The sequence below is a fragment of the Mesoplodon bidens genome (genome assembly GCF_964165515.1).
Source record: "Mesoplodon bidens genome assembly, chromosome: 2".
NCBI classification, from domain to species: domain Eukaryota; kingdom Metazoa; phylum Chordata; class Mammalia; order Artiodactyla; family Ziphiidae; genus Mesoplodon; species Mesoplodon bidens.
Window position 1 is genome coordinate 182798877 of NC_138177.1, and position 26122 is coordinate 182824998.

Genomic DNA, 26122 nt, shown 5'->3' on the forward strand with positions numbered 1-26122 from the left:
AGAGCGCAGGCTCAGTAGTCGTGGCGCACGGGCTCAGCTGCTCCGCGGCACGTGGGATCTTCCCGGACCAGGGCTCGAACCTGTGTCCTCTGCCTTGGCAGGTGGGTTCTTAACCACTGCGCCGCCAGGGAAGCCCTGGTCACTTGTTTTTGCTTCCGTTTCCCAAGCACTGTCAAAGCAGGGTAGGTGGTTATTGTTCCATTTTACAGGTTGAGAGGAGGAGGAGAGGCCCAGAAAGGTGGGGTGATGTGACACAGCCCAAGGGGCTGGGGTTCCACTCGGCGGGTCTGAGGGTGGCTTTGAGGGGTTGGGGCAGGGGAACTAGATGGAGAAGGCGGGGAGGGGTGGGGATGGGCTGGGGAGGGCAGGGTGGCCGTGATCCGGCACAGTTGGGTGGCAGAGGAACTGAGTGTCCCAGCGGGCCCTGACTTTCACTCTGTGTCCCTGGGTGTCTCCCTGAAGGAAGCAGCGGAGTAACCCCCTCCCCCTTCTGATTCTTCCAGAAGAAGAAGATGGTGGCCTTGAAGCCTTCGATGACTTTTTCCCTGAGGAGCCCGTGAGCCTTCCCAAGAAGAAGAAGACCAAGAAGCTCAAGGAGAACAGGTCCAAAGGGAAGAGGAGGAAGAAAGAGGTGCGTGGAGCTGGGGCCGCGCGGGCGTCTTGGCTGCTCCTCCTGGGCCTGTGGAGGAAGGCCTGGGCTCCCAGGACCATCTGGCGGAGGGGTGCCTCCAGAGAGCTGAGCCTGAGTGAGAAACACCAAACCCAGTGTCTGGTGTGGGCAGTGTCCCCACGGACACCTGCCCCGAGATGTATCTCAAGTGTCCTGTCCTTTTTTTTTGGCCGCACAGCGTGGCTTGAGGGATCTTAGTTCCCTGACCAGGGATTGAACCCGGGCCACGGCAGTGAGAGTACGGAGTCCTAACCATTGGACCACCAGGGAATTCCCAAGTGTACTTTTTTATTTTTGGCTGCGTTGGGTCTTCGTTGCTGCGCGCGAGCTTTCTCTAGCTGTGGCGAGCGAGGGCTACTTTTCGTTGAGGTGTGCGGGCTTCTCACTGCGGTGGCTTCTCTTGTTGTGGAGCATGGGCTCTAGGCGCGCGGGCTTCAGTAGTTGTGGCACACGGGCTCAGTAGTTGTGGCTCGTGGGCTCTAGAGCGCAGGCTCAGTAGTTGTGGCGCACGGGCTTAGTGGCTCCGCGGCATGTGGGATCTTCCCGGACCAGGGCTCGAACCCGTGTCCCCTGAATTGGCAGGTGGGTTCTTAACCACTGAGCCACCAGGGAAGTCCCTACTGTCTTCTTTTTATCTTTTTATTTTTTTTGCGGTATGCGGGCCTCTCACTGCCGTGGCCTCTCCCGTTGCAGAGCACAGGCTCTGGATGTGCAGACCCAGCGGCCACGGCCCATGGGCCTAGCCGCTCCGGGGCATGTGGGATCTTCCCGGACCGGGGCATGAACCTGTGTCCCCTGCATTGGCAGGTGGATTCTTAACCACTGAGCCACCAGGGAAGTCCCTACTGTCTTCTTAAACAGGGTGTTCTGGGGTGTTTATTCTTTTCTCCTTGGTGTCTGTCTGGGCCGTGACAACACGGGGTCCCCGGCGCTCCCACCCCTTCACTGAAGGGCCCTTATTCCCGCTTGCATCTGTGTCCGCTGCCTCTGTGCTCTTGGTGGCGCCTTCTGCTACCCTCTCCGTATCTGCTTCCTGGCAGCAGTCTGTCCCTCTGGTTTGCTGCTTCCAACCTGTTGTGAGTTGGAATCCTGGCGAGCAAGATACAGATGGGAGAAGAGTAAGGAGACCCTGGAGAGGGATGGGTCTCCTGTGAGTAACTTGTGGGAGCATTTCTAGAATATGCCCCACGTGGACTCACTTCATCCTCAGCAGCAACCTTGGGAGTCGGGGCAGGGATGATTATCACCACCCGACAGAGGGGGAAACCGGGGCTGCCTGGTAGCCTAACGCCCTCGGCACTTGGAGGGGACGGTCACAGGGCAACATGGGGACTCCTGTCTCCCACCTCGTGAGAGCTGCCACCTCTCCTCGGCGTCCCTCGATCCTCCCGGTGGCTTTATGGGCACCTTGCTTTACAGATGAGGCTCAGAGATGAACTTGCCAGGGGTCACAGCAACACAGCTGAGATCTGGCCCTGGGGACGTCCGGCTGCCCCCTGCCCCCCAGCCTGGTCCTCCCCTGGCCCGCCTGCTCCGAGGGGAAGCGCTGTCGGTCCTCTGGCCTTCTCGCCTCCCCTGCCCAGAGGAGACCCACCTGGCCCAGCCTCAGAGGGGAGGCGGTCGGGGGGTGTTACCACCCTCGGTGGCCCCGGGACAGAGGAGCAGTGCGTGTGTGGGGCCCTGCGGGGCTGTTCTGACGTGGCCTCAAAGGCCACTGTGGGCCTCTGGCTTGTCCCCTGCAAGGCTTTGTGCAGAGGGGGCCGTGGTATGACTTAACTCTGGAGGGTCCCCGAACAGGCTGCGGGGGCAGGAGGGAGGAGACCCCTGAGGGCAAAGGGCCTGTGATGGTGGGCAGGCGATGGGTGGTGGAGTTTCTTCCCCACATCTCCCCAGGCCACGGCCCACACCTGTCTGAGCCTTGCTTCCGTGTCTGTAGTAAGGGGAGCATCACCTATCCACACCCTCCTGCTTGTTTGTGGGCAAATCAGATATGGGCCAACAGGGCGTCTTCACGTGAGAGGTGCCACGGGGAAGGCCAATGGCCCTCGGGGGCATCCAGGGTGTCAGCCTGCAAGCGTGTGGAGGGCAGGGCCTGCCCTGGGCGGTGCCCCGGGTCCCCATGGTGGTTGGCCCTGGGCTGGCCTGCCTGGAGCTCAGGGACTGGGGCAGGGAGGTGTCAGCCCCACCTCCTCCAGCTGGAACCACGCAGGTACGTCCTGCCTGTGTTCTCTGGTGAGCTTGGGGTCAGCATTTCTCACCAGGTCCACCCCCTGTTCGGCTCTCCTGGCTCCCGGGAAGGGCCTCCTTAGGACAGCTGCGCTGTCCAGACTCCTGGCCAGAGCTGCCCCGGAGCCTCTCCCTGCCCGCGTGCGGCCACACCCGGCTGTTCCTCTCCTCTGGCGCGCATAGACGGCCCTTTCTCCCCCCCAGAGGGACCCTGAGCGTCCTCCGGGCCCAGCACTGCCCCTGTCCGATGCCGCCCTCAGCTTTGGCCTCGCTGTCTGGGCTCCTGGTGTCCTTCCAGGATTGACAGGTCTGTCCCCTCCTGGGACACCCCACCCCTAACCCCGCGGCTGGTACTGGGCTGCATGTGGGCAGGTTGTGAGCTGCCGCCTCCTGTCCCCGTTACCCAGGAGGGGCAGTGGAGGCAGGAGAGGGGAAGGGGGGGGCCCGTGCCTGGAGGTTCCCCCCACACCCCCGAGGGAGGTGCTGTGGACCGGGTCCCCCTGCTGTGGGGAGGGGGCTCCGAATTCCCTGCTGCAGCTCCCCCCAGCCCCTCCCGCACCCTGGCCCGCAGGTCTGTCTTTGCTGGGGGCAGAGGTTAGATGGCTCAGGGCCGGTGGGGCCCTGGGATGCAGGGGCCGACCGCCCGGTTGAAGCTCTGAAATCTTGCTCTGTTGCGGCCACTGCTGTCAGCGCTCAGACCCGATGCTCTGTGGATGCGGGGTGGAGGTAGATTCTAGGGTCCTGGGGCATCCCGCGCAAGCACCTTCTCCCCAGCTCCTCAGCGATTTCTCTCCCTCTCCCGAAGCTTCTTTCTTGGGAGCTGGGCGGGAGGCTCTGGTCTCTCACTGCTGTGGCCTGAGCGTGGCCTCTGTGCTGCATCCATCTCTTGCCGCCTCCTCCTGGGTCTCCCTTGCCCTCCTCCTCGCTCCTCTGCATTTCTTCTCCGCCCACCTCTTCTCCCCCCCCCCACTTCCTCTCTCCTCCTCTCCTGCATTCCACTCTCCCTCCCCTCACTTCCTCTCCCTCTCCTTCCTCTCTCTACTGAGATGCAGTTCCTGGATCTCAAAGGAGATGGAGGCCAGGGTAGACTGGAGGGCCCCCGCAGAGGACCGGGCAGTGCCAGCCAGGACCCCACGGTGGCCCTCGGGCCACTGCTGCCCCCTCCCCAGCATTGCTGAGAGCCTGGCTTGGCAGCTGCCAGATGTCAACAGTCTGAGCGTGCTGCAGCCAGAGAGCAGGATCCTGGCCGCCATGTGCACGCTGCCCGCCCGCCCGCCTGCAGACAGACCCCCGTCCTCAGGATGTGGGGAGGGGAATGTCACCCCTTTTCTCCTTTTCATCTCCAACCAGGTGGCCCCAACGCAAGGCGCTGGGTGGAGGGAGCAGGGGGCCTCCCCCGGTGGTGGAACCCATGTAGCAGCAGGTTTTTTGGGGGTTGGGTGGAGGGACAGGCAGCAAGTCGTGAATTCTGATTTACATAAAATAACCGGGGCTTCGGCCGGAACCTGAGCATATGTAGATGAAGCTCCTTGTCAGACCCAGCGCAGGAGGGAGAAATGATTTCAACCTGTGCTGCAGCGGTTACCATGGCAACCAATTATTCAGTGCTAAATTATAACTGTTTATAACACTCGTGAATGGGAAGGCTCATATTTCATTCTTTCTTTTTCCCTCTCAGTCTTGAAGGACCCCAAATTGAGAATGGCCAACTCTCTGAGTCCTTCCTTTTGAGTTTAAATGCCTGCTTTTTAGAGAGATGCGGTGTGTGCTGAGTGCTGGGCGTAGAGCGAAGGGAGAGAGAGATGGGAGGCTTGGATCGAAAGACCTCTGCAGAGCTGGGGGAGGAAGGGTGGGCATAGACTGCCCACTCGGGGTCCCCCGGGCCAGCACGGGTGGCATGCTGTGCCTTCAGTGGGCCGGGGGCTCAGGGCAGAGACCCCTCGTCCCTACCCCCGCAGTTCCTCGCACACCCAGCCCGGGTGTAGGATTTAAGGCAGCTTTGCAGATGGATTCTGTTGGGACTCCAAGTTCCCTTAGATTCTTCTACCATCCAGGGCATCCCCTATAGTCATGCCTGGGGCTGCTGCAGCCCAGAGGACAGCATCAGGGTCACAGCCCCGGCTGGTCCTGATGTTCAGAGCCCACAGTGTGGCTCGGGGCTCAGGTTGGTTCAGGGCTTCATTAGGGCATTTTTGCTCTGTGCCTGTGTCTCCTGCCTGAACGTGGCTTGGCCCGCACTCTCCTCTGTAAGTTTCAAGATACCGAATGGTTCGTCTACCCCTGGTTCTCGGTCGTTCCTCCCCTTCTGGCCACTGGCTGACCTGCATCCCTCTAGGTCCTGCTGACGGGTCACTCCTCTTCGAGTTGTTTTCAGAGCCACTCGCTGCCCTTCCGCTTGCCCCTTTCTCTGCAAGGGAAGATTCTGGAACAACAAAACACAGGAAAAAGGAGGCCCTGGTCTAGATGTGTCCAAACAGCTGGATACAGAGAGACACTGTGGATACTGACTGATTGTACCATCGGGAAACCCATCTCCAGAGACCTGTCCTGCACCCCGCCCTCCACCAGCCTCTCGGGTGGGCAGCGGGGCTTGGATGAGATCGGGGTGCAGGTGGGGGGAGAAGGCAGGGCAGAGAGGGGATCAGGGAATGGGCGGGGAGCCAGAGAATTGAGGAATCTGAGTCTTCTCTTTGGTCAGGCTTTCCCCAGTGCAGGTAGACAGGGCAGGGAGGGGTCTGCTCCTTCCCTGAAATGAGGGGCTGCCATCATTGTCATCCCCCGGTAGGCCGCTGGGGCGCTGACTGTCCTGCTATAGCTCCGGCTCATTCCTTGAGAAGAAACTTTGCCCTCCTGTTCCCCCACTTAGCCCCGGAGTGGCTGCGGGACTCACACTCCTGGCAGTGCGCAGCTTGGGGCCTTCTGCCAGACCTGCTCCCCCGCCCCCAACCACTGTGCACACACCGACAGGACGTCTGCTGGAGGCGCCTTCCCTGCCTCCCTCCCTCCCTCCCTCCCTCCCTCCCTCCCTCCAGCTCCCTCTGGGCCCTGCGCTCAGAGCTGTGCTGACCACTCCCCGCCTCCCCTGCACTTGGGATGTGGTGTGCAGGCTCCCCAGCAGATACTTAGGGCACCTCCCCCTCAGGTGCGGCCACAACAGCCCCTTCTGTTGGCGTCCTGTTGCCCGTCTGCACTGTAACTGTTGCCCAGCTGCAGGCACTGTCCCTGCACTTGGCTTTAGTCCAGCCCTGATTTGCAGAAACGGGGGATGAGGCTTGTTGCGTCCTCCGGTTTGTGGTCCTGGCTGCATCTTCAGCTTCCGAGCAGAGTTGGGGGCATCATGGGTACTTGGGACGCTCCTACTTCAAAATGCTTAAGGCCTTGTCCCTCTCACATGGTCTCCTTTGTTCCTCTTACCGCCCTGTATGGCGTCCCCATTTCACAGATGGGGAGGCTGAGGTCAGGACGCTGCAGTGACCTGCCCAGTTCCTGACTAGCAAGGGTCAGAGCTCCGAGACGGTCTCCGTCCTGCAGCCTCCCCAGGGAGCCCCCGGACCCACCGTGGGTCCTCCTGTCTCTTCCCTGCTCTGGTGCGTGGGGTCCCCAGGGCAGCTGAGGGCCAGCCCCGTGGCCCTCCCTCGGCGGGCCCCACAGCCTCTGTCCGCGGTGCTGAAGCTTGTGGCACTTTCCTCCTCCCGTCCTTACCTGTGCGGGGGTGTGGCTGGGATGGAGCCCGTCTCTCAGGTCTCTCGAAGGGTGCTCTTTCCAAGCTGGCCAGACGTTACATCCTCGGGGGAAATGGACATCCCTGTCTGACCCCTGCCTCCCCAGAGGACCGAGGCAGGGCTGGGAGCTGTGGCCATGAGCCCTGGGAACGGGATCGCGTGCAAGGCTGTCCTGCCCTGGGCAGGCTCTGGCGGCAGCCAGGACCGGCGCACTGCCCCCGGAGCCCGGTGTGGCCGACCGAGTCCGTATTCCGGGAAGGCCCAGAGGCCCTGCTGCCTGCCAGCCACCAGCCAGCACACGGACTCAGCAGCTTAGTGGGCATAAAAGGTTCGGGAGCCGGGAGCCGGCGTAGGGAGAGAGGGAGCCGAGCAGCAGAAGAGTCAGGAGGTGCAGGGACCCCACGGGTGGGTCCTTTCCCAGCTGTGTCTCAGGAAGAGCCTCCCTCCCGGGGAAAGACTCTCAGCTCCACAGTGCGGCTGGAAAGGGCAGAGCGGGCGGAGGGCTCCCAAGACAGACCCACTGCCCTTGCTGCCCTCCTCCTCTGCATGTGCTCCCACCCCTCCCCCCTTCCTTCCTCTCCCTCCTCCCCGCCTTTCTCCTCCCTCTCCACCTCCTCTTTTGCCTCCCTCCCTCCCTCATTGCTCCTTCCGGAGCTCACATCCTTCATTTCTCCAGTTCTTTCTTCATCTCTTCCGTGCCTCCCTTTGCCGCCTCTAAACCGCCAGCATGAAGATACCAAGTGTCATCTGCCTTGGAGCATCCGTGCCTGGCCTCTCCTGCAGACCCAGACCGGGAGGGGCCTAATCAGCCCGCTTGCCTCTTGAAAAGCCCCGAATACACAGCTTTCTCTGCTTTCTCCGCAGGGGCAGTGCCTTTCTGATGGGGATGCTCTGTCTGTAAACACCCTTATCTCCATATAAATGGGCCATTTTCTGCTTGTATGGACGGAAACTGAATCAAGGAAACCAAGCTTAAGAGCTGCCTAAATTACTTTGTCTCATGTTGAGATGAAGCAGCCAGGGTTCGGGCGGTGGGGAAGGTGGGCTTGTGCCTTAGCAGCGTCCGGAGAGCACACAGGCAGATGAGACTGGGATGTGCGCTCTGTGTTCATCACAGGTTTCACTTGACACACGCGACTCCATAGGATGCAAAGATAAACAGAGAGGACGGGAGCTGGGAGCTGGGAGCCAGGGCGGAAGCTGGGGGAGCTTCTCCAGCGTGGACAGCACTTTGGCGTTTGGCTCTGGGCATCACATCCTCTCTACGAGCACCTGGGTCCAAGTGCCATCGCTGACACGCGTTACAATCCCAAAGTCCATAGAAACCTGAAACAGGGCCGTCTAAGCGGGCTGCACTGAGCTTGCCTGGTGGGGGCGTGTGTCTTCACCCGAGGCCTCGACTCACCTGCATAGCACCATTTGTCACCAACCAGTCACTGGGGACAAGACCCTTACCCCGTGCTGGCCCAGGGCAGCCCCTCTGGCTGGGGTTTAGTGGTCTGGTGGGTGAGACTCTGCCAGGAGGCCGCTCTCAGGGCAGTGCTGCTGCCCGGGACTCTGCATTTTCTTTGGGCCCCTGTTGTCCTCACCGTCCCCCTTTCTCTTCCAGGGGAGCAATGATGAGCTGTCGGAAAATGAAGAGGATCTGGAAGAGAAGTCGGACAGTGAGGGCAGTGACTACTCCCCAAATAAAAAGAAGAAGAAAAAACTCAAGGACAAGAAGGAGAAGAAAGCCAAGCGAAAAAAGAAAGATGATGATGAGGACGACAACGATGACGGATGCCTCAAGGTAACCCTGAAGCCTGGCTGGGGGACACCTGCTTGGGCAGGCTGAGCCTCCTGCTGTGGAAAAAGGGCCAGAGCATCCTTTCCCACGAAGGGCTGTCGGGGCAGATGGGTCTGTGGGTGTGAGTGCACGCGCATGAAGGTTGGACACGACTTTGTGAGAAATACTGTAGCCACAAGTCTCGGAGACACATTAGGAATAACAGTGAATGACATTTAGGAGTTTGGCGAAGAAGTCGTGCGGCCTCTTGCTGATGTATTGTCCGCCGTCTTGCCCAACTTGAGCGGTCAGCTGTTTCTGACTCAAGTTTGGTGTCAGGAACTTCTTGGTCGGGGCAGTTTGGGAAAATAAAACAAACGGAGCTTTTGCTAAGAAGAAGTGGCTGGACAGCTCCGCTTATGGTGGAAGGGGGCCTTAGTTAGCACGTGTTCCGAAATTCATCCCACGTGGGCACCCAGGAGAGTGTCCCAGGGAACGAGAGTCAGGGAAGCTATGGCGATGGGCCTGCAGCTCTCCCCTGGGGAGAAGCCTCTTCCCAGTGAATGTGGGGCATGAGGTGGCCCCTGGAATGTCAAGGCCGTTCCTTGTGGGGGGGGGGTGGGCGGAGGGCGAGGGTAGGGCGGCAGACGGGCTCCGGGCCCTGGGTCTCTGGGTCAGGCAGAGGCAGATGGCAGATGGCAGCACCTCATCCGGGAACCTCCTGCTGCCTTCGATAGATGTATATATATATATATATGTTTGTTTTTTTTTTGCGGTACGCGGGCCTCTCACTGCTGTGGCCTCTCCCGTTGCGGAGCACAGGCTCCGGACGCGCAGGCTCAGCGGCCACGGCTCACGGGCCCAGCCGCTCCGCGGCACGTGGGATCTTCCCGGATCGGGGCACGAACCCGTGTCCCCCGCATCGGCAGGCGGACTCTCAACCACTGCGCCACCAGGGAAGTCCTGCCTTCCATCATTGACGAGGCTCAGTTTGGGCTGGCCGTGGGTTTGAAGATAAGTGCTCCGTAAATGTTAGTACAGTGGCTGCTGGGTGAGGCAGAGGTGGTGACTGTCTGCGACTGAAGCTGGGAAGTGGCGGCGGTGTCCCGACCCCCGCAGGGAGCTCGTTAGTTGGCAGGTGGGTTATGAGTCACCTGTGACTGATGAGAGCTGAGAAGCTGGCGGGTTTGGAAGGTGAACGTACAGGAGTGGTTCAGGGTCATCCTGCACTAATGTCATCGCTCGCTTGCTGCTCTGCTTCGTGGTGGGAACCTCCGGGACTGGCTGTGTGTCAGGAGCAGGTTGGCCAAGGGAGGGGATCCCACGTGGAAGCACCTCTGAACTGCCACAGCGAACAGGAGGCCGGGAAGCGGGTCCCTTGGGGCCGAGGGAGGCCGTGTGTTCTGCCCGGGTGGCCTTCCCTTGCTGGAGCAGACGGCCCAACTCTGAGGGGCTTAGGCAGTAAAAGGGGTCTGTTGGATCAGCAGCCCTAAGAGTTGAGAGGCAAGGGGGCTTCCAGCTAGGGGGACCCAGTGGTGTCATCCAGGGCCCAGTTTCTTTGCCTTTGGAGGGTCAGCTTTGGGTTCAGGCCAGGCACCCTCGTGGCTGGGAATGTGTGTAGCAGCAGTGCAGGGCTTCGTGGATACCCCCTGCCCCATCCAGCAGGAGGGAAAGCTGGCTTGTGTCCTAGCTGTCTGCACAGGAGACCCAGGGGTGTCCCTGCCTGGACCGGTTGAGTCACATGCCCACCTGGATCAGTGACTGTGGCCTGGGATGGCATGTGCTGATTGGTGGAATGGATCAGTGGGTGGGGCTGGCGCAGCTCAGGGCTGCCTGGAGCAAATGGGAAATCGAGGTGAGGGCCCTGTTCCAAGCACCTGTGCTAACTCCTTCCCTCCTATGACGTAGGTGCTGTTATCCCCATTTTACAGATGGGGAAGCTGAGGCATAGAGAGGTGAAGTAGCTTGTCCACCTCTCACTGCTGGTATGTGGCAGAGCCAGGATTGGAGCCTGCCTCTGTCCAGCAGGTTCCAATCTCATAGCCAGCACCACCGCCCACCGTTCCCTTCCCAGCCATCCGGGGTCTGCTTTGTGACCTGACACCTGGGCTGGCTGGCTGTGTGCCCTTGGGAACTCGTGCACCTCCCTGGGCTTCAGTGCCCCATCTGGAGAGTGAAGCAGGAGCCGAGGGACCCTCTCTGGGCTCTGCCCCGAGCTGGGCCACTGCCCTGACCACCTTCCTGGTCCCAGAACCCGCAGTGACCTGTCCTTTCACGAGGTCCAAGTGTGACTGTACTAGGTGATCTCCTGGGGTGGACGCAGTGAGTCCTGTTATTATTCCTGCCCTGGACATGCACACACACATGGCTTCCCCCCAGACCCCCGCATTAGCCCCCCAGGCGTGTGGCCCGCACCCCATCATGAGCTGGCATCTGGGCCATTCCCACTGATCAAGGGGCTGGCAGCCTGAGGTGCTGTAGGATGTTTTCAGTGGTGGGTGAGAACTGTTCTTGTTAAGTTGCTGACATAATCCCCCTGCTTTTCTGAGGCACCCTGGGTGGGGCCCTGGTGGGAGTTGCAGGGTAAAAGGACCCCCACCTCTCATTCCACCTCTGGCCCATGTGTCCGTAGGAGCCCAAGTCCTCGGGGCAGCTCATGGCCGAGTGGGGCCTGGATGACGTGGACTACCTGTTCTCGGAGGCCGACTATCACACGCTGACCAACTACAAGGCCTTCAGCCAGTTCCTCAGGTGGGCCTCGGGGCCACCATGGCTGGGCATCCACGGAGACTGCCCTCGAGGCCTGCCTCCCCCAGGGGCACCAAGTGGGGCGGCCAGAGGGACAGGGCCCCGGGCTCCTGGGGTGGGCTTCCAGGCTGACATTGACCCTGGGCAGAGCTGGCAGGGGGGGCAGGATCCTTCCATCTCAACAGGTGGTCCTGCTTTCCCTCGCTGGCCCTACCCCCAGGGATGGCGACCCCAGTCATTCCCAGGGGTCTTAAGCCCCCGTGGCCACACTCAGCTCTAAAACAAATGGGACTGGACCCCCAGGGGCCTGCTGCAGGCCCCTGCCTCTGGCCCCTCGGGTCTTACAGGGTCTGAAAGCCCAATGAGAAGATCACCAGCCACATAAAGAGGGAATCAGGAGCCTTGGGGGTGGACTGCGGTCTCTGTCTTGGTCCTCTTCCCTGCCCTCCTTTCTGCCCAGTTTTCCCAGTTTGCTGCATATCCCAGGTGTGGGACTTGGGAGGAGAAGGGTGGGCCCTGCGGGGGGTCACGTGGGGGTCTCAGCCCCTCCATGGGGCTGTCCTCACCCTCCTGCCTCTCCCCCCACGCAGGCCACTGATCGCCAAGAAGAACCCGAAGATCCCCATGTCCAAAATGATGACCGTCCTGGGCGCCAAGTGGCGAGAGTTCAGCGCCAACAACCCCTTTAAGGGCAGCTCGGCGGCGGCAGCCGCAGCGGCAGTGGCCGCGGCCGTGGAGACGGTCGCCATCGCGCCTCCGCTGGCCATCAGCCCCCAGCAGGCACCCCAGCCTGTGCCCGTCCGCAAGGCCAAGACCAAGGAGGGCAAAGGTAAGGCTGCATGCACCCAGTCCTGCTGGCAGAGGGCCCCCAGGCCCTACAGTCTGGACAGCCGGGCCGGTCTCTATCAAGGACCCAGTGCCTTGGTTGACCTTGGACCCACCCACCCTTCCTCAGCTGCGTTGTGGCATCTCTCTTGGGGCTGGTGGCGAAGTGGAGGAGGAGGTGGGCTCAGAGCTTTGGGAGTTTTCCCAGGCGTGGAGGAGGGGACAGAGGTGTGGCCCGTGCTGCTGGGAGTTAGGGGGCTCTTGGGTTTGAGGCTGCACCATTCCCAGGGGGAAGGGGCCCCAAGGTGACCCGTGGATCGCTGTCTTCTGAGCACCCGGCCCTCGGAGTAACGGATGTACACGGGCGTGGGCGTGGACAGGGCCGCCTTCCCAGGGAGGCCAGGAAGGACGTCCAGATACAAAATCAGACTCTGTGGTGGTGTCTGGGTGGGGAGGATAGGGACAGCAGAGGCTCTCTGCAACTTCAAGTTCTAGGGGAGGGACCTTTCTTCCCGGATGGAGGATTTATGGCCCCACTGGGAGTAGGGACATTGATCTCCCCGGGGCTCTGAGTGGTGGTGTCGCCTGCAGCTCACCTTCCTGGGTGCCCTGACCTGGTTTTTTTTTTTGGCTGTGTTGGGTCTTTGTTGCTGCACACGGGCTCTCTCTCGTTGCGGCGAGCGGGGGCTACTCTACGTTGCGGTGCGCAGGCTTCTCATTGCAGTGGCTTCTCTTGTTGCGGAGCACGGGCTCTAGGCGCATGGGCTTCAGTAGTTGTGGCACGCGGGCTTGGTAGTTGTGGCTCGCGGGCTCTAGAGCGCAGGCTCAGGAGTTGTGGCGCACGGGCTTAGTGGCTCCACGGCATGTGGGATCCTCCTGGACCAGGGCTCGAACCCGTGTCCCCTGCATTGGCAGGCGGATTCTTAACCACTGCGCCACCAGGGAAGTCCCCTGACCTGGGTTTTGATGGGGGGCAGAGTGGGCGCTGGGGACGCCTTGTTTCTGCCCCAAGGAGCTTTGGTTTCTGGGGTAATGCCTCCCTTTAGCAGGTCCCGCAGGGGGCCCCGGTGGGTGAGTGACGCGGGCTTTAGAGAGTGCTTCCGCTCAACCCCCCTGCTGTCTGCCCAGCCAGCCTTCTTCCTCATCCCCTCTCGGGCTCCAGCTGCTGAGCTATCTATTCCCTGAGCTGCCTATTCAGAGCCTGAAAAATTGAAATCGATTTTCCGTGGCGCCACTGAGGTTACAGCTGGGCTCCCAGACCCAGCTCTCTGCGTGATGTGGGTGGAGGAGGGCCTGGGGCGAGGCCACCCGCCTTCAGGCCCCCACTTTCCCTGCTCGGCCTGGTGGGAGAGGCTGCTGGGGGGGTCATTACTCCCCAGGTGACTAAGTGTCCTGTGACCAGTTCCATAAAACCAGCCTCACCCCTGCTGGCCACCTGGGAGCCAGCATGTCCTGGGGATGATTGGCAGAGGTGAGGGCGGTCTTGAGTGGTGCCGGTGTGGGGTATGGCAGGCAGCCCGGAGGCTGGCAGCTGGGGAAAGGGCTTCCTGCCCTGGCACATCCCTCCCAGGCCTAGGTATGGTCGGCAGGTGGGTGGGTGTGCCCTTAGTGGCCCTGCGGGCTGGTGGCTCCACTGGGGACAGCTCCTTTCTGGGGAGAGGGATGGGACAGGGCTGTTCCCAAGATGGCAGCACAGCGGCCAGGGCAGGGACTGGGCCAGGGTTATTCTCTGGCTTCCCCCTCTACTGTGCAGCTTTAGCAAGGACGTCACCTTTCTGAGCCTCAGTCTTCTCATCTGAGAAGGGGCAACGGCAGAAACCATCCTTTCCTGAAAGCGGGTTCTCGAGGCCGAGTGAAAGCATGGCGGTGGGTGAGCGAGCCATGGCGGGCGCTGGTTATTCCGCCGGTGCTTTTCAGGGCCTGGAGTGAGGAAGAAGATCAAAGGCTCCAAGGATGTGAAGAAAAAAGGCAAAGGCAGAAAGGTGGCCGGGCTCAGGTTCCGCTTCGGAGGGGTTGGCAGCAAGAGGAAGAAAGGCTCCTCGGTGAGTGCGAGTGTGCGTGCTCGTGTGTGTGTGAGTGTGAGCGTGTGTGCACACGCATGTGTGAGTGCACATGTGCGAGTGTGCGTGTGTGCGTGCTCGTGTGTGTGAGAGTGTGAGTGTGCGCGTGCACACATGAGTGAGTGTGCGCGCGCACGTGACTGTGTGTGCGCGTGCGCGCGTGTGTGCGTGAGTGCGCGTGCATGCGTGTGTGTGTAACATGCAAAGGTTGGGTGACGTGGAAAGCAGGGCTATCAGTCCATTCTCCTGAACCAGGCAGGGGGCAGGTCTTGTACACACCCTCCCCCCCGCCCCCGCCCCGGACTCTCCCATTCTACATTCAGGCCTGCTGGGCCTGTTTCCCCACCTGACTGGTGAGGGGCTCAGCCTGGATCCTTCCAAGGCCCCCTGTAGCTTGGACTCTGGGTGGGTAGCTCTCCTGCCTACCTTGCTGAGCTGGGGGCTCAGTCCCGGCTCCTTCCGCCCCAGCTGCCTCTCCATCTGGGCAGCAGGCGGGAGAGTCCTGCGGGGCACCTGGATGCCCAGGTCTGCTGGGAGGGCAGGCCCCAGGAAGGTGGCATGTAGGCAGGATAGGGCTGGGCTGGAGTCCTGCCCCCCCCCTTGCCCTCCCAGGGCCAGCTCTGTCATCAGGTTTGGAATGACCCTAAGTCCGTGTCTGAGCCTTTGAGCCCTCTTTCTCCGGGGGTGGAGGCATTCACCCACCTCCTGCCCCTACAGGGCACCTGTTTCCCTCACCTGACCCAGCCCTGCAGAGGGGCAGAGATGGAAGCCATCTCTTTGTCCCTTCTTAGGGGCAAGTGACAGGTCTCAAGTTTAGCTGCTGTGGAGGGGAGCACGGAGCAGCAGGCATGGTCCAGCCCGGAGCTGGTGGTCCAGCTCAGCTTAGCTTTTGAGCACGTTCTAATGTGCTAGGCCCTGTGCTCCTCCACGGCGGGCCCTGCTCTGGAGCTGCTCGCAGTCTGGAAGGGTTTGGGCATGTGCGCTGGGAGAGAGCCACTGACAGGCAGATGGGACAGGTCGGACCTGGCACAAGGCTGTGCAACAGGTCTCATTAGGGAGAGATCTGGGAAGGCTCCTTGGGGGAGGTGTCCTTAGGGCTTCCCCTTGAGGGATGTGTCGGGAGTTTGGCAGGGTGGAGGGCAGGGCCTGGGAGAGCTCTGGAGGTGGAAAGTGTGGGGAGGGTCTGAGGGCTGGAGAGCAGGGCTTGGGGAGGGTGGAAGGCCATCAGGCTGGACGGGTGGGCTGAGGGTTTTCTAGCTGGGTGGAGGGACGAGATGAACCAGAGACAGACAGCACTGTGCCTCTGGAGCCTCCACTGTGCCCTGCCCCCGCTCCCCCAGGCCTGCGGAGCCTGGAGATGAGCCCCCAGGGCTGGCTCCCGGCTCACAGGGCCCTCCCCTGCCCCCACAGAGCGAGGAGGAGGAGCGGGAGGGCTCGGACTTGGACAGCGCCAGCATCCACAGCGCCTCCGTTCGCTCTGACTGTTCTGCCCTGCTGGGGAGGAAGAGCAAGAGGAGGCGCCAGAAGAAGAGAAGTAAGAGTCCTGACTGCAGGGTTCCCATGGCCACCGCGGCGCATGTGGGCGTGCAGAGCCCCCTCCGGGAGCGGAGAAGGGCACCCTCAGCAGGCAGCTCCCCTGCGCTTCCTCAACCGCCCTGGCCTCTGTGGTTAGGAGAGGGGGGTCCCGTTGAAGTGAGTCTGCATACGTTAGGGACCCGTGATGGGAGCCACCCCAGGGCATTTGCACTGGCAGAGGGGGGCACAGGAGAAGGAGTTGCTTCTTAACCTCATCCACCTGCTGCCCATGTGCCCCCTCACCCCCATTCCCCTCCCCATCCTCGTTCCCTCCCTCCCTTGTCTGTATCCATCCAGCCCTTCATCTTTCCATGCGTTCACCCGTCTGTCTACTTTCCTTCCTCCTCCCTCCTCCCTTCCTGCTTTCCTTTTATCCATCTTCTATCCATCTCTTCACCCCTCCTGCTGACCCTGTCTGTCCATCCACCACCCAGCATCTATCGAGCGCCTAGTATGCGCCAGGGCAGCCTGGCGTGGAGACTGTCCATCCACCACCCGGCATCTGTTGAGCGCCTAGTATGCGCCAGGGCAGCCTGGCGTGGAGACTGTCTGTCCATCCACCACCCAACATCTGTCGAGCGCCTACTATGCGCCAGGGCAGCCTGGCGTGGAGACTGTCCATCCACCACCCAACATCTGTCGAGCGCCTCGTATGCGCCAGGGCAGCCTGGCGTGGAGACTGTCTGTCCATCCACCACCCAGCATCTGTCGAGCGCCTACTATGCGCCAGGGCAGCCTGGCGTGGAGACTGTCTGTCCATCCACCACCCAGCATCTGTCGAGCGCCTACTATGCGCCAGGGCAGCCTGGCGTGGAGACTGGCTGTGCCCTGGCAGTGGGAACAAGGCCCTCCATGACTGCCTCTGCCCCCTTCCGCAGTTGATGACGGTGATGGCTATGAGACGGACCACCAGGACTACTGTGAGGTGTGCCAGCAGGGTGGCGAGATCATCCTATGCGACACCTGCCCGAGGGCCTACCACCTCGTCTGCCTGGACCCAGAGCTGGAGAAAGCTCCGGAGGGCAAGTGGAGCTGTCCCCACTGTGTAAGCCCTTGGCAGACGCGCCGGGGCGGGGATTTTGTCTGTGCCTGGCTTCCCGACTCCTGCACGGTCTTCTGGGGCAGAACATGGGGGAGTGAGAGTGGGAGGGAGGGAGTCGCTCCCTGGTGGAGGGGGGGGGTCCTGGTCCAGGGTGCCTCCACCTGGACTCCCCCCCTCCAGGAGAAGGAGGGGATCCAGTGGGAGCCGAAGGACGACGACGACGACGAGGAGGAGGGCGGCTGCGAGGAGGAGGAGGACGACCACATGGAGTTCTGCCGCGTGTGCAAGGACGGCGGCGAGCTGCTCTGCTGCGACGCCTGCCCCTCCTCCTACCACCTGCACTGCCTCAACCCGCCGCTGCCTGAGATCCCAAACGGTGAATGGCTCTGCCCGCGCTGTACTGTGAGTGTTACGCCGGCCCGCGCCGAACGCCCCGCCCCCGGAAAGGCCCCGCCCATCATGACCAGGCCCCTCCCCCGGCAAGGCTCTGCACACACAGGTGCCACCCACCGAGGCCCGCCCCCCCCGCAGGCCCTGTCCACCAAGGCCCCGCCTCCCCCGACCCCGGCCACGCCCACCACGCCCATCACCCATGCTGCTCCAGGCCTCACCTACGAAGGCCCCGCCTGGCTCTCCGCCTACCAAGGCCTCTACCCGCCCCTTCCCGTCCAGGACACGCCCCACGATTACCCCGCCCCCCCTTCCCCGCCGGGGCTCAGTCCCAAGCCCCCTCCCATCCGCCCCGAGTCCCGCCCACCGCCTCACCCTGGCCTGCTGTGCTCCGCAATCCCCTTCACACGTTCCGGAAACAGCCGCTATGAGAAGAGAAAAGCGGTGGTGATAATCCCACCATCGCCCACTATAGCCACCGTTTACTGGGCATCCCTCTAACGCTTACTGACTTTTCCAGTACCAGGCCTTTTGTTATTCCCATTTTTAGATGAGAAAACTGAGGCTCAGGGTGGTAAAATGACTTGCCCAAGGCCACACAAGGCTGAATTGTCCACTCAGACTCAGCCTGGACCTGGCTCTTGTCCCAGGGCTGGGGGTGGCGAGAGGGTAGGAGGCCTCTGGGGCTGGGGCCTCAGTTTCTGCGGGGAGAGGAGAGCCCCCTCCGCCCCTCCCCCCTCCCCCATTCACTGTAGGCGTTTGAAGGCCACCATGCTCCGAGTTGTCCCCAGCCCACCCCCAGTGCTGGGTCCCCCACCCCGTGGATCCTGGGCTGTGCCGTGCCAGCCCTCGGTTACCTGTGTGCATATGGGCTTCCGTTATGCGTGTGTATGTGTGTGTGCACGCGTGTGTATGTGTGTGTGCACGCGTGTGTGTGCAGACCCGTATTGCCTCGTGCACGGCATGGGTGGTCTCCTGAGGGCAGAGTGGTGTCTTGGAGTCACCGTGGTGCTGTCTGACCTGGAGCAGTACAGCTTGTTGGAGGGAGCCTCGGGGTGGGGCCCTGCAGCTAAGCCCTGAACTTGGGGACCCTCCTCTGTCCGCAGTGTCCCCCGCTGAAGGGCAAAGTCCAGCGGATCCTGCATTGGAGGTGGACAGAGCCCCCAGCCCCCTTCATGGTGGGGCTGCCGGGGTCCGACGTAGAGCCTGGCGTTCCACCACCCAAGCCCCTAGAGGGCATCCCGGAGAGAGAGTTCTTTGTCAAGTGGGCTGGGCTCTCCTACTGGCACTGCTCCTGGGTGAAGGAGCTCCAGGTGAGGCACCTGGGCAGGTGCGGCTGTGCTCAGGACCTAAACGCCCTGGCCAGCTCCCTGAGTGAGGGGCATTGTTGGGAGTTGGGGAGGGGGAGGCGGAAGGTGAGGATTGTCCTGCTTGGGACCCAGGCTGGGGGCTGGGGGAGCTGGGTTGGGGGACATGGGGGCGTCACGGCCCATCTCCCTCCTGTAACCCCTGCCCCCTTCGCGAGCAGCTGGAGCTCTACCACACGGTGATGTATCGCAACTACCAAAGAAAGAACGACATGGACGAGCCCCCGCCCTTTGACTACGGCTCTGGCGATGAGGATGGTAAGAGCGAGAAGAGGAAGAACAAGGACCCGCTGTACGCCAAGATGGAGGAGCGCTTCTACCGCTACGGCATCAAGCCCGAGTGGATGATGGTCCACCGCATCCTGAACCACAGGTGTGTGCTCGGCGGTTGGGGCCCTGAACCTCGCTGGAGGTGGGTGCCTGCAGGTCTGGGACACGCCGGCCCCTTCAGCCCGTTAAATGGGCTCAGGACCACGTGTGGGTGTGGGAGGGGAAGGGGCCCCGCTGTCGGCGATTTGACTGTCCAGCTGGAGGGGTTTTCATGCACCTGGGTACATGGATGCACATGTGTTTACACTTGCACGTGCATGCATGTCACCCTCGTGGTAGGAGAGCAGTTCCTAAGTCATATGTCTAAAGGGGCAACTTGACGAACGGCCAGTGGAAGTTGTAGATGGGACACTTGGGGGGTCGGGACCCTTGTGCTCCTGGGTGTCTGCTGACGTCGGTGCTTGATGCCTGCCGGAAGGTGCTGGGGACCAGGGTGGGCCTGAGCTGTGGGGTGACTACATGCTTCTTGCTCCTTTAAAACACGGCTGACGCCACCAAGTGCCATCTACCGAGAGGTAGGCGTTTTATTTCCGCCTTCGTGTTTATGGATGCCAGCACCGTTAAGTCACTTGCCCAGAGTCACACAGCCAAGAGGCACGGGTGCTGGGATTGGAACCCAGTGCTTTTCTGACGGCAGGACTTGCTTTCTTAGCCACTGTTCCAAACCCCAGTGCCCCTGCAACAGCTCTTCGTTGAGCAGTGTGAAATTGCCCAGGTGACAGTGGTCAGAGGCTGCAGAGGCCAGATGCAGAGACCAAGGCAGGGGGGCCCCGGACTGCAAGAGTTTGGCTTTGGTTTGGTGGGGAGGTGGGAGCTCTTGCTTATTCTTTTTTTGTTTTTAATTAATTAATTAATTTTATTCAGTTTTGGCTGCATGGGTTCTTTGTTGTTGCGCGTGGGCTTTCTCTAGTTGCCGTGAGCGGGGACTCCTCTTCGTTGCAGTGTGTGGCCTCCCAGATGTCCCTCTGCTCTGCCACTTCTCTTGTTGCGGAACACGGGCTCTAGGTGCGCGGGCTTCAGTAGTTGTGGCACATGGGCTCAGTAGTTGTGGCGCACGGGCTTAGTTGCTCCGTGGCATGTGGGATCTTCCCAGACCAGGGCTCGAACCTGTGTCTCCTGCGTTGGCAGGCGGATTCTTAACCACTACGCCACTAGGGAAGTCCCTCTTGCTCATTCTTGAGCTCAGGCGCTTGAGAACCGGCGGTGGCTGACAGGTGGGCTCAGGGTGGGGCCCATGGAGGCTCTGCCTTGCGGGGGACTTGGGATCCAGCAGACACAGGCGTCCTGAAGGCAGGAGTTGGGTAGAGCAGAGTTTAAGAACCTGATCCTGTCACTCGGATTTCAACCCTGGCTCCCATTTTCCGGGCTCTGTGCTTCTGTTTCTCATGTGAGATGGGATAATGAGAGTACCCACCCCACAGGGCTGCCACAGGGGTTCAAGGAGTGTGCCAGCGCCTGCTAGCATGGCTGTCAGGAAGATGGGCCAGGGGAATTTGAAAAAGTACCCCCTTGACTATGAAATGCCTCCTCCTCCCATCCCCGGCCCTCACTGTGACCTGAGCACCCCCGTTGAACTGATCCACAATTTTTTTACCTTTGTTAAATTGCATGTTCTAAACAAAAGTGGCAGGTTTTCTCCCTGCCTTCAAAGCGGGGTAGGTGAATTTCCTCCAAATTTATTACCTGAATGGAGTCTGAGTAATAACCAATCATTTATTGAAAAAAAAAAAAATCCATCGGTTTCCATGGTGACTGGGGACTGGTCTTTCTGTCCGTGGCCCCCAGGCTAGCCGTGGCACCCCTGGCCCTGCAGCACTGCCCTGGCTCGGTTGCCCAATGCACTCAGGTGCGGTGGGAGGCCCCAGGCCCCTCCCAGGAGCCATATTCAAGCTGCAGTGCAAGGTGCTTTTCTGCAGCAACCCCTCTGGGCTGCTGGCTGAGCCATCAGGTCCCTGTGTCCCCGGGGGTCTTTGGGAGAGAGCATCCCACCTGCAAGAATTACATTCGTCTCTACTTTGCAGGGATTGGCCCCAGACCGGGATGGGCACCCCTCCAGTCCTTGGGAGGTTTTTTCTTTTTTTTTTTGGCCACTCTGTGCGGCATGTGGGATCTTAGTTCCCCGACCAGGGATGGAACCCATGCCCCCTGCAGTGGAAGCTTGGAGTCTTAACCACTGTACCGCCAGGGAAGTCCCTCTTTGGGAGTTGTTTTTTTTTTTTTTTTTTTTTTGCGGTACGCGGGCCTCTCACTGTTGTGGCCTCTCCCGTTGCGGAGCACAGGCTCCGGACGCGCAGGCTCAGCGGCCATGGCTCACGGGCCCAGCGGCCATGGCTCACGGGCCCAGCCGCTCCGTGGCATGTGGGATCTTCCCGGACCGGGGCACGAACCCGTGTCCCCTGCCTCGGCAGGCGGACTCTCAACCACTGCGCCACCAGGGAAGCCCCCTCTTTGGGAGTTTTTAAGCGAGAAAACGAAGGTCTGTGGTCAGGGGAGAACCATCTGACTCAGAAATTGAGAATTCCGGGGGACTCCTCATGACTGAGTGGGATTCACGGCCGCCGAGGATGGAGTGGACGCTGGTTCTGTGCTCCCCCGTTAGCGTGGCCTCCCAGATGTCCCTCTGCTCTGCCACTCAACCCGTGCCCTCCCCCCTCCCTCTCACTAGCTGTGTGGCCTTGGCCAAGCTGCCTCACCTCTCTAGAGTCCCTGCCTGGTGCTGCCCTCCTGGCTGGGGCTCCCAGGGGACCGCGGGGGTGAGAAGCTTTGCATCCTGTGAGGTGCCCTCCGTGGACTCTTGCCCGGGTGACCCGCCCTCCTCCATCTGTTTACCGTGTTGCAGCTTCGACAAAAAGGGGGATGTGCATTACCTGATCAAGTGGAAAGACCTGCCCTACGATCAGTGCACCTGGGAGATTGACGACATTGACATCCCCTACTACGACAACCTGAAGCAGGCCTACTGGGGCCACAGGTGGGCCACGGTGGGGCCCCTGGGCGGGGCCTCCCGCCCCCCACCGGCCTGAGCTCTGCTCTCATCGTCCCGTGCTCTTTCCCAGGGAATTGATGCTGGGGGAGGATGCCAGGCTGCCCAAGAGGCTGGTCAGGAAGGGCAAGAAGCTGAAGGACGACAAACAGGAGAAGCCCCCGGACTCGCCCGTCGTGGACGTGAGCGGGGAGGGGCCCCGGGGTGGGGTTGCCAGGACCTCCCCGAGGCTTGGCCGTGGAGGAGGGTATGGTCTCTGGAGGTCTCTGGAGAACTCGTACTGCGGGTCTATGCACACGGAGCCGCACCTGCGCAGGAGGGGGCTCTGCGGCTCAGTCAGGGACAAGGGTGACAGGACCCAGCCCTACCCTGCAGGGGACGGCTCACACCCTGGGGTCTGGGTCCCCCAGCGTCATGCAGAGTGGCAGCTCCTGGGGGACAGAGCGATTTGAAGGATGGGTCAGCAGTGCACAGACTGTGGAGCAGGCAGTCTCTACTCAGCGCAGCTCACGAAACTGCATTCCTTTAGTTGAGCTAATTCCAAGCACTTAAATAAAAAAGTCTGTTTCCGGGCTTCCCTGGTGGCGCAGTGGTTGAGAGTCCACCTGCCGATGCAGGGGACACGGGTTTGTGCCCCGGTCCGGGAAGATCCCACATGCCGCGGAGCGGCTGGGCCCGTGAGCCATGGCTGCTGAGCCTGCGCGTCCGGAGCCTGTGCTCCGCAGCGGGAGAGGCCACAACAGTGAGAGGCCCGCGTACGGCAAAAAAAAAAAAAAAAAAAAAAAGTGTGTTTCCTACTTCAGAACATAACTGCTGATTTGCTAATTACATACCATTCTTATCTGTTCAGGGGGAGGAGACCCACAACTTCCCCCGGAGCTTTGAGCCCATCGGGGAGTGGAAGGTTGACTATTATTCATTTAGCAAACTTCTCTGGGGTGTCTGCTAGCACCTGGCCCTGGGCTGGCTCTGGGGGAACAAGGCCCTGCCCCCTGTTTCACGAAGTGCTCACCTTCCAAGGGCCCGTGGCGGGTACACACAGAAGTGGGGGATCGGCTTGAGACTGTGGGATGCCAGGGAAAGGTGAATGGGTCTGATACATCAGGAGGACTTCAGGGGGGAGGTGGCCCCGAGCCGCAGGATAAAAGAGGTGATGTTCGGGATCAGGCACCCTGGGCATGCATCCAACAAATGTTGCCTAAGTGCTCACTGTGTCCTGGTCACCATATGGGACTCAGAGGAACAGGTCACCAGTATGGGGACCACAAGCTGAGCTTAAAGTCAGAGAATCCAACACATGGGACACTGCCCTGATAGGATAAGTATAGGGTCGACCAGGGAGGGCGTGGTGGGAACACCTAAGCCAGGCCAGGAGTCAGGGAGGACTTCCTGGAGGAAGAGGCATTCCAGCTGTGACCTGAAGGATGAATACGTTAGCGGGGATGAGAGGAGTGGGAAGAGTTCTCCAGTCATAAGGAACTGTGTGTGCAAAGGCCTGGGGGGTGGGCCCTGGTGGCCCAGGATCCAGGGTACATCTGAACCTCTGCCTCCTCGCAGCCCACGGTCAAGTTTGACAAGCAGCCATGGTACATCGACTCCACGGGCGGCACACTGCACCCGTACCAGCTGGAGGGCCTTAACTGGCTGCGCTTTTCCTGGGCCCAGGGCACCGACACCATCCTGGCCGATGAGATGGGTCTGGGCAAGACAGTGCAGACCATCGTCTTCCTCTACTCTCTGTACAAGGAGGTTTGAGGCCCAGGCTGGGCGGCTGGGGAGGGGTAGCCGGTGCTGGCTGTGGGCCGGCAGCCTCAGCGCGTCCGTCTCCCTCCCCAGGGCCACTCCAAGGGGCCCTACCTGGTCAGTGCGCCCCTGTCCACCATCATCAACTGGGAACGTGAGTTTGAGATGTGGGCGCCCGACTTCTACGTGGTCACCTACACGGGGGACAAGGAGAGCCGCTCTGTGATCCGGGAGAACGAGTTTTCGTTTGAGGACAACGCCATTCGGAGTGGGAAGAAGGTGTTCCGGATGAAGGTGAGCATTCCTCACCCCGGGGACCCTGCACAGGGGCCCAGTCTTCCCTGGGGGCCGCAGGGGCCCTGCAGTCCATCTGGGGTCTCTTCTCTTGGGCCCTGGTGGAGGTAGTAGCTGGCACAGAGCTTCTCTTGAGGCAGTTGCCTGCTGTATCCATGTCCTGGGGCAAAGAACCAGAAACGGTGGCGGTGGGGCTGAAAACAGCAACAGAATTTATCCTCTCACCGTTCTGGAGGCCAGGAGTCCGAGATCCAGCTGTCGGCGGGGTCCTGCTCCCCCTGAAGCTCTGGGGAAGGACCCTTCCGCGCCTCTTCCAGCATCTGGTGGCTGCAGGCGTTCCTTGGCTGTCCTTGGTTTGCAGCTGTATCACTTGGGTTTCTGCCTCTGTTGTCATGTCTCCCCCGTGTGTCTGTGTCTCCTCTTCTTATAAAGACACCCACCCTAATCCAGGATGGCCTCATTTTAACTAATTACACCTGCAAAGACCCTAGCTCCAAAAAAGGTCATATTCTGAGGTTTTGGGTGGACGTGGATCTTGAGGGGACACAATTCAACCCAGTCCACCAGCTGTGTGACCTCTGGCAAGTCACTTAACCTCTCTGTGCTTCAGAATCTTCTCAGCAAAATGGAGATAACAGACCCAGTCTAGAGTTGTGGAGGGTTGAATGAATAAGAATTAGGCAGGGCCGCTCAGACTTCCCTGTGCCCCCGGGTCAGCAGGGGCCTTGTTGAAGGGCAGGTTCTGGTCCAGCAGCTCTGGGGTGGGGCCTGACAGAGTCCCAGATGATGTGCATGCTTCTGGTTCTCAGGCTGCACTCTGAGAATCGAGGACACAAATCACTCAGTACTTCCTGCGCCTGGCACGCGGGGGCGCTCAGGCGGTCTTGGCGCTCTCACGCGCTACCTGCAGTGCTGGGGGCTGGTGGATCACCTCCAGCCTCCCCAGGGTTCCTCACCTCGGCTTTCTCCCTCCTCTGGGGATAGTCGTGGCCCCAGGAGATGCTCAGTAACTATTTGTGTGGGTTTGTTTTTTTGGCTGCGCCCCACGGCTTGTGGGAATCTTAGTTCCCCGACCAGAGATGGAACCCCCGGGCTATGGCAGTGAAAGCGCTGAGTCCTAACTACTGAACCGCCAGGGAATTCTCAATAATTATTTGTTGAATGAGGGAATGACTCAATGATTCCAGAGGGATGGGCCTGTGGGCCTATCAGTCACAGAAACAACTTCTGAGCTCACCGTGGGGTCCTGCGATGGGCTGGGTGCTTTGCTGACTCAGCTTTTTAGTTTATTTTATTTTTTAACATTGTGGGAAAATACACATAACTTAAAGTGTATCATCTTAAACATTTTTACAAGTACGGTTCGTGGACATCAAGTACATTTATACTGTTGTGCAGCCATCACCCCCATCTCCAGAGCGCCTCATCTTGTAAAACTGAAACTCTGTCCCCATGAAACACTAACTTCCACCACCCCCTGGCAGCCTCCTACTTTTGGTCTCTGAATTTGATTATTCTTGGTACTTCATGTAAGTGGAATCATGCAGTATTTGTCCTTTTGTGTCTGGCTCATTTCACTCAGCACGTTGTAGCATGTGTCAGGAATTCTTTCCTTTTTAAGACTGGATAACGTTCCATCATGTGAATAGACCACCTTTTGTTTATCCATTCATCTGCTGTGGACACTTGAGTGTTTCTACTTTTTGGTTCTTGTGAATAATGCTATGGACATAGGTGTGCAGAATATTCATTCAAGTCCCTGCTTTCACCCAGAATTGGAATTGCTGGATTGCATGACAATTCTATGTGTAATTTTGTTTGTTTGTTTTTGCTTTTATATATATATATATATATATATATATTTTTTTTTTTTGCGGTACGCGGGCCTCTCACTGCTGTGGCCTCTCCCGTTGCGGAGCACAGGCCCCGGACGCGCAGGCTCAGCGGCCATGGCTCATGGGCCCAGCCACTCCGCGGCATGTGGGATCCTCCCGGACCGGGGCACGAACCCGTGTCCCCTGCATTGGCAGGCGGACTCTCAACCACTGCGCCACCAGGGAAGCCCTGCTTTTATATTATTTTTAAAAAATTTTATTGGAGTATAGTTGATTTACAATGTTGTCTTAGTTTCAGGTGTACAGCAAAGTGAATCAGTTATCCATATACACATATCCACTCTTTTTTAGATTCTTTCCCATATTGGTCATTCCAGAGTATTGAGTAGGGTTCCCTGCGCTATACAGTAGGTCTTTATTAATTATCTATTTTGTATATAGTAGTGTGTATCTGTCAATCCCGATCTCAATTCATCCCTCCCCGTTTTTCCCCATAACCATAAGTCTGTTTTCTACACCTGTGACTCTGTTTCTCTCTTGTAAAAAA

At 60.0% G+C, this 26122-nt stretch overlaps 1 protein-coding gene across 2 annotated transcripts in view; it reads left to right on the forward strand.

The window, feature by feature from the left end:
* Positions 1 to 26122, forward strand: part of CHD5 (chromodomain helicase DNA binding protein 5) — a 64778-nt gene that overhangs the window by 8478 nt on the left and 30178 nt on the right. For both annotated transcript variants that reach the window (XM_081224500.1, XM_081224499.1), the window contains exons 2-15: positions 504 to 631; positions 8228 to 8407; positions 11016 to 11134; positions 11722 to 11960; positions 13874 to 13998; positions 15427 to 15550; positions 16470 to 16636; positions 16814 to 17035; positions 18130 to 18336; positions 18552 to 18763; positions 21560 to 21691; positions 21777 to 21885; positions 23261 to 23452; positions 23540 to 23740. In XM_081224500.1, the coding sequence (XP_081080626.1) occupies positions 504 to 631; positions 8228 to 8407; positions 11016 to 11134; positions 11722 to 11960; positions 13874 to 13998; positions 15427 to 15550; positions 16470 to 16636; positions 16814 to 17035; positions 18130 to 18336; positions 18552 to 18763; positions 21560 to 21691; positions 21777 to 21885; positions 23261 to 23452; positions 23540 to 23740 (2357 nt within the window). The remainder of the gene's footprint in view (positions 1 to 503; positions 632 to 8227; positions 8408 to 11015; positions 11135 to 11721; positions 11961 to 13873; positions 13999 to 15426; positions 15551 to 16469; positions 16637 to 16813; positions 17036 to 18129; positions 18337 to 18551; positions 18764 to 21559; positions 21692 to 21776; positions 21886 to 23260; positions 23453 to 23539; positions 23741 to 26122) is intronic.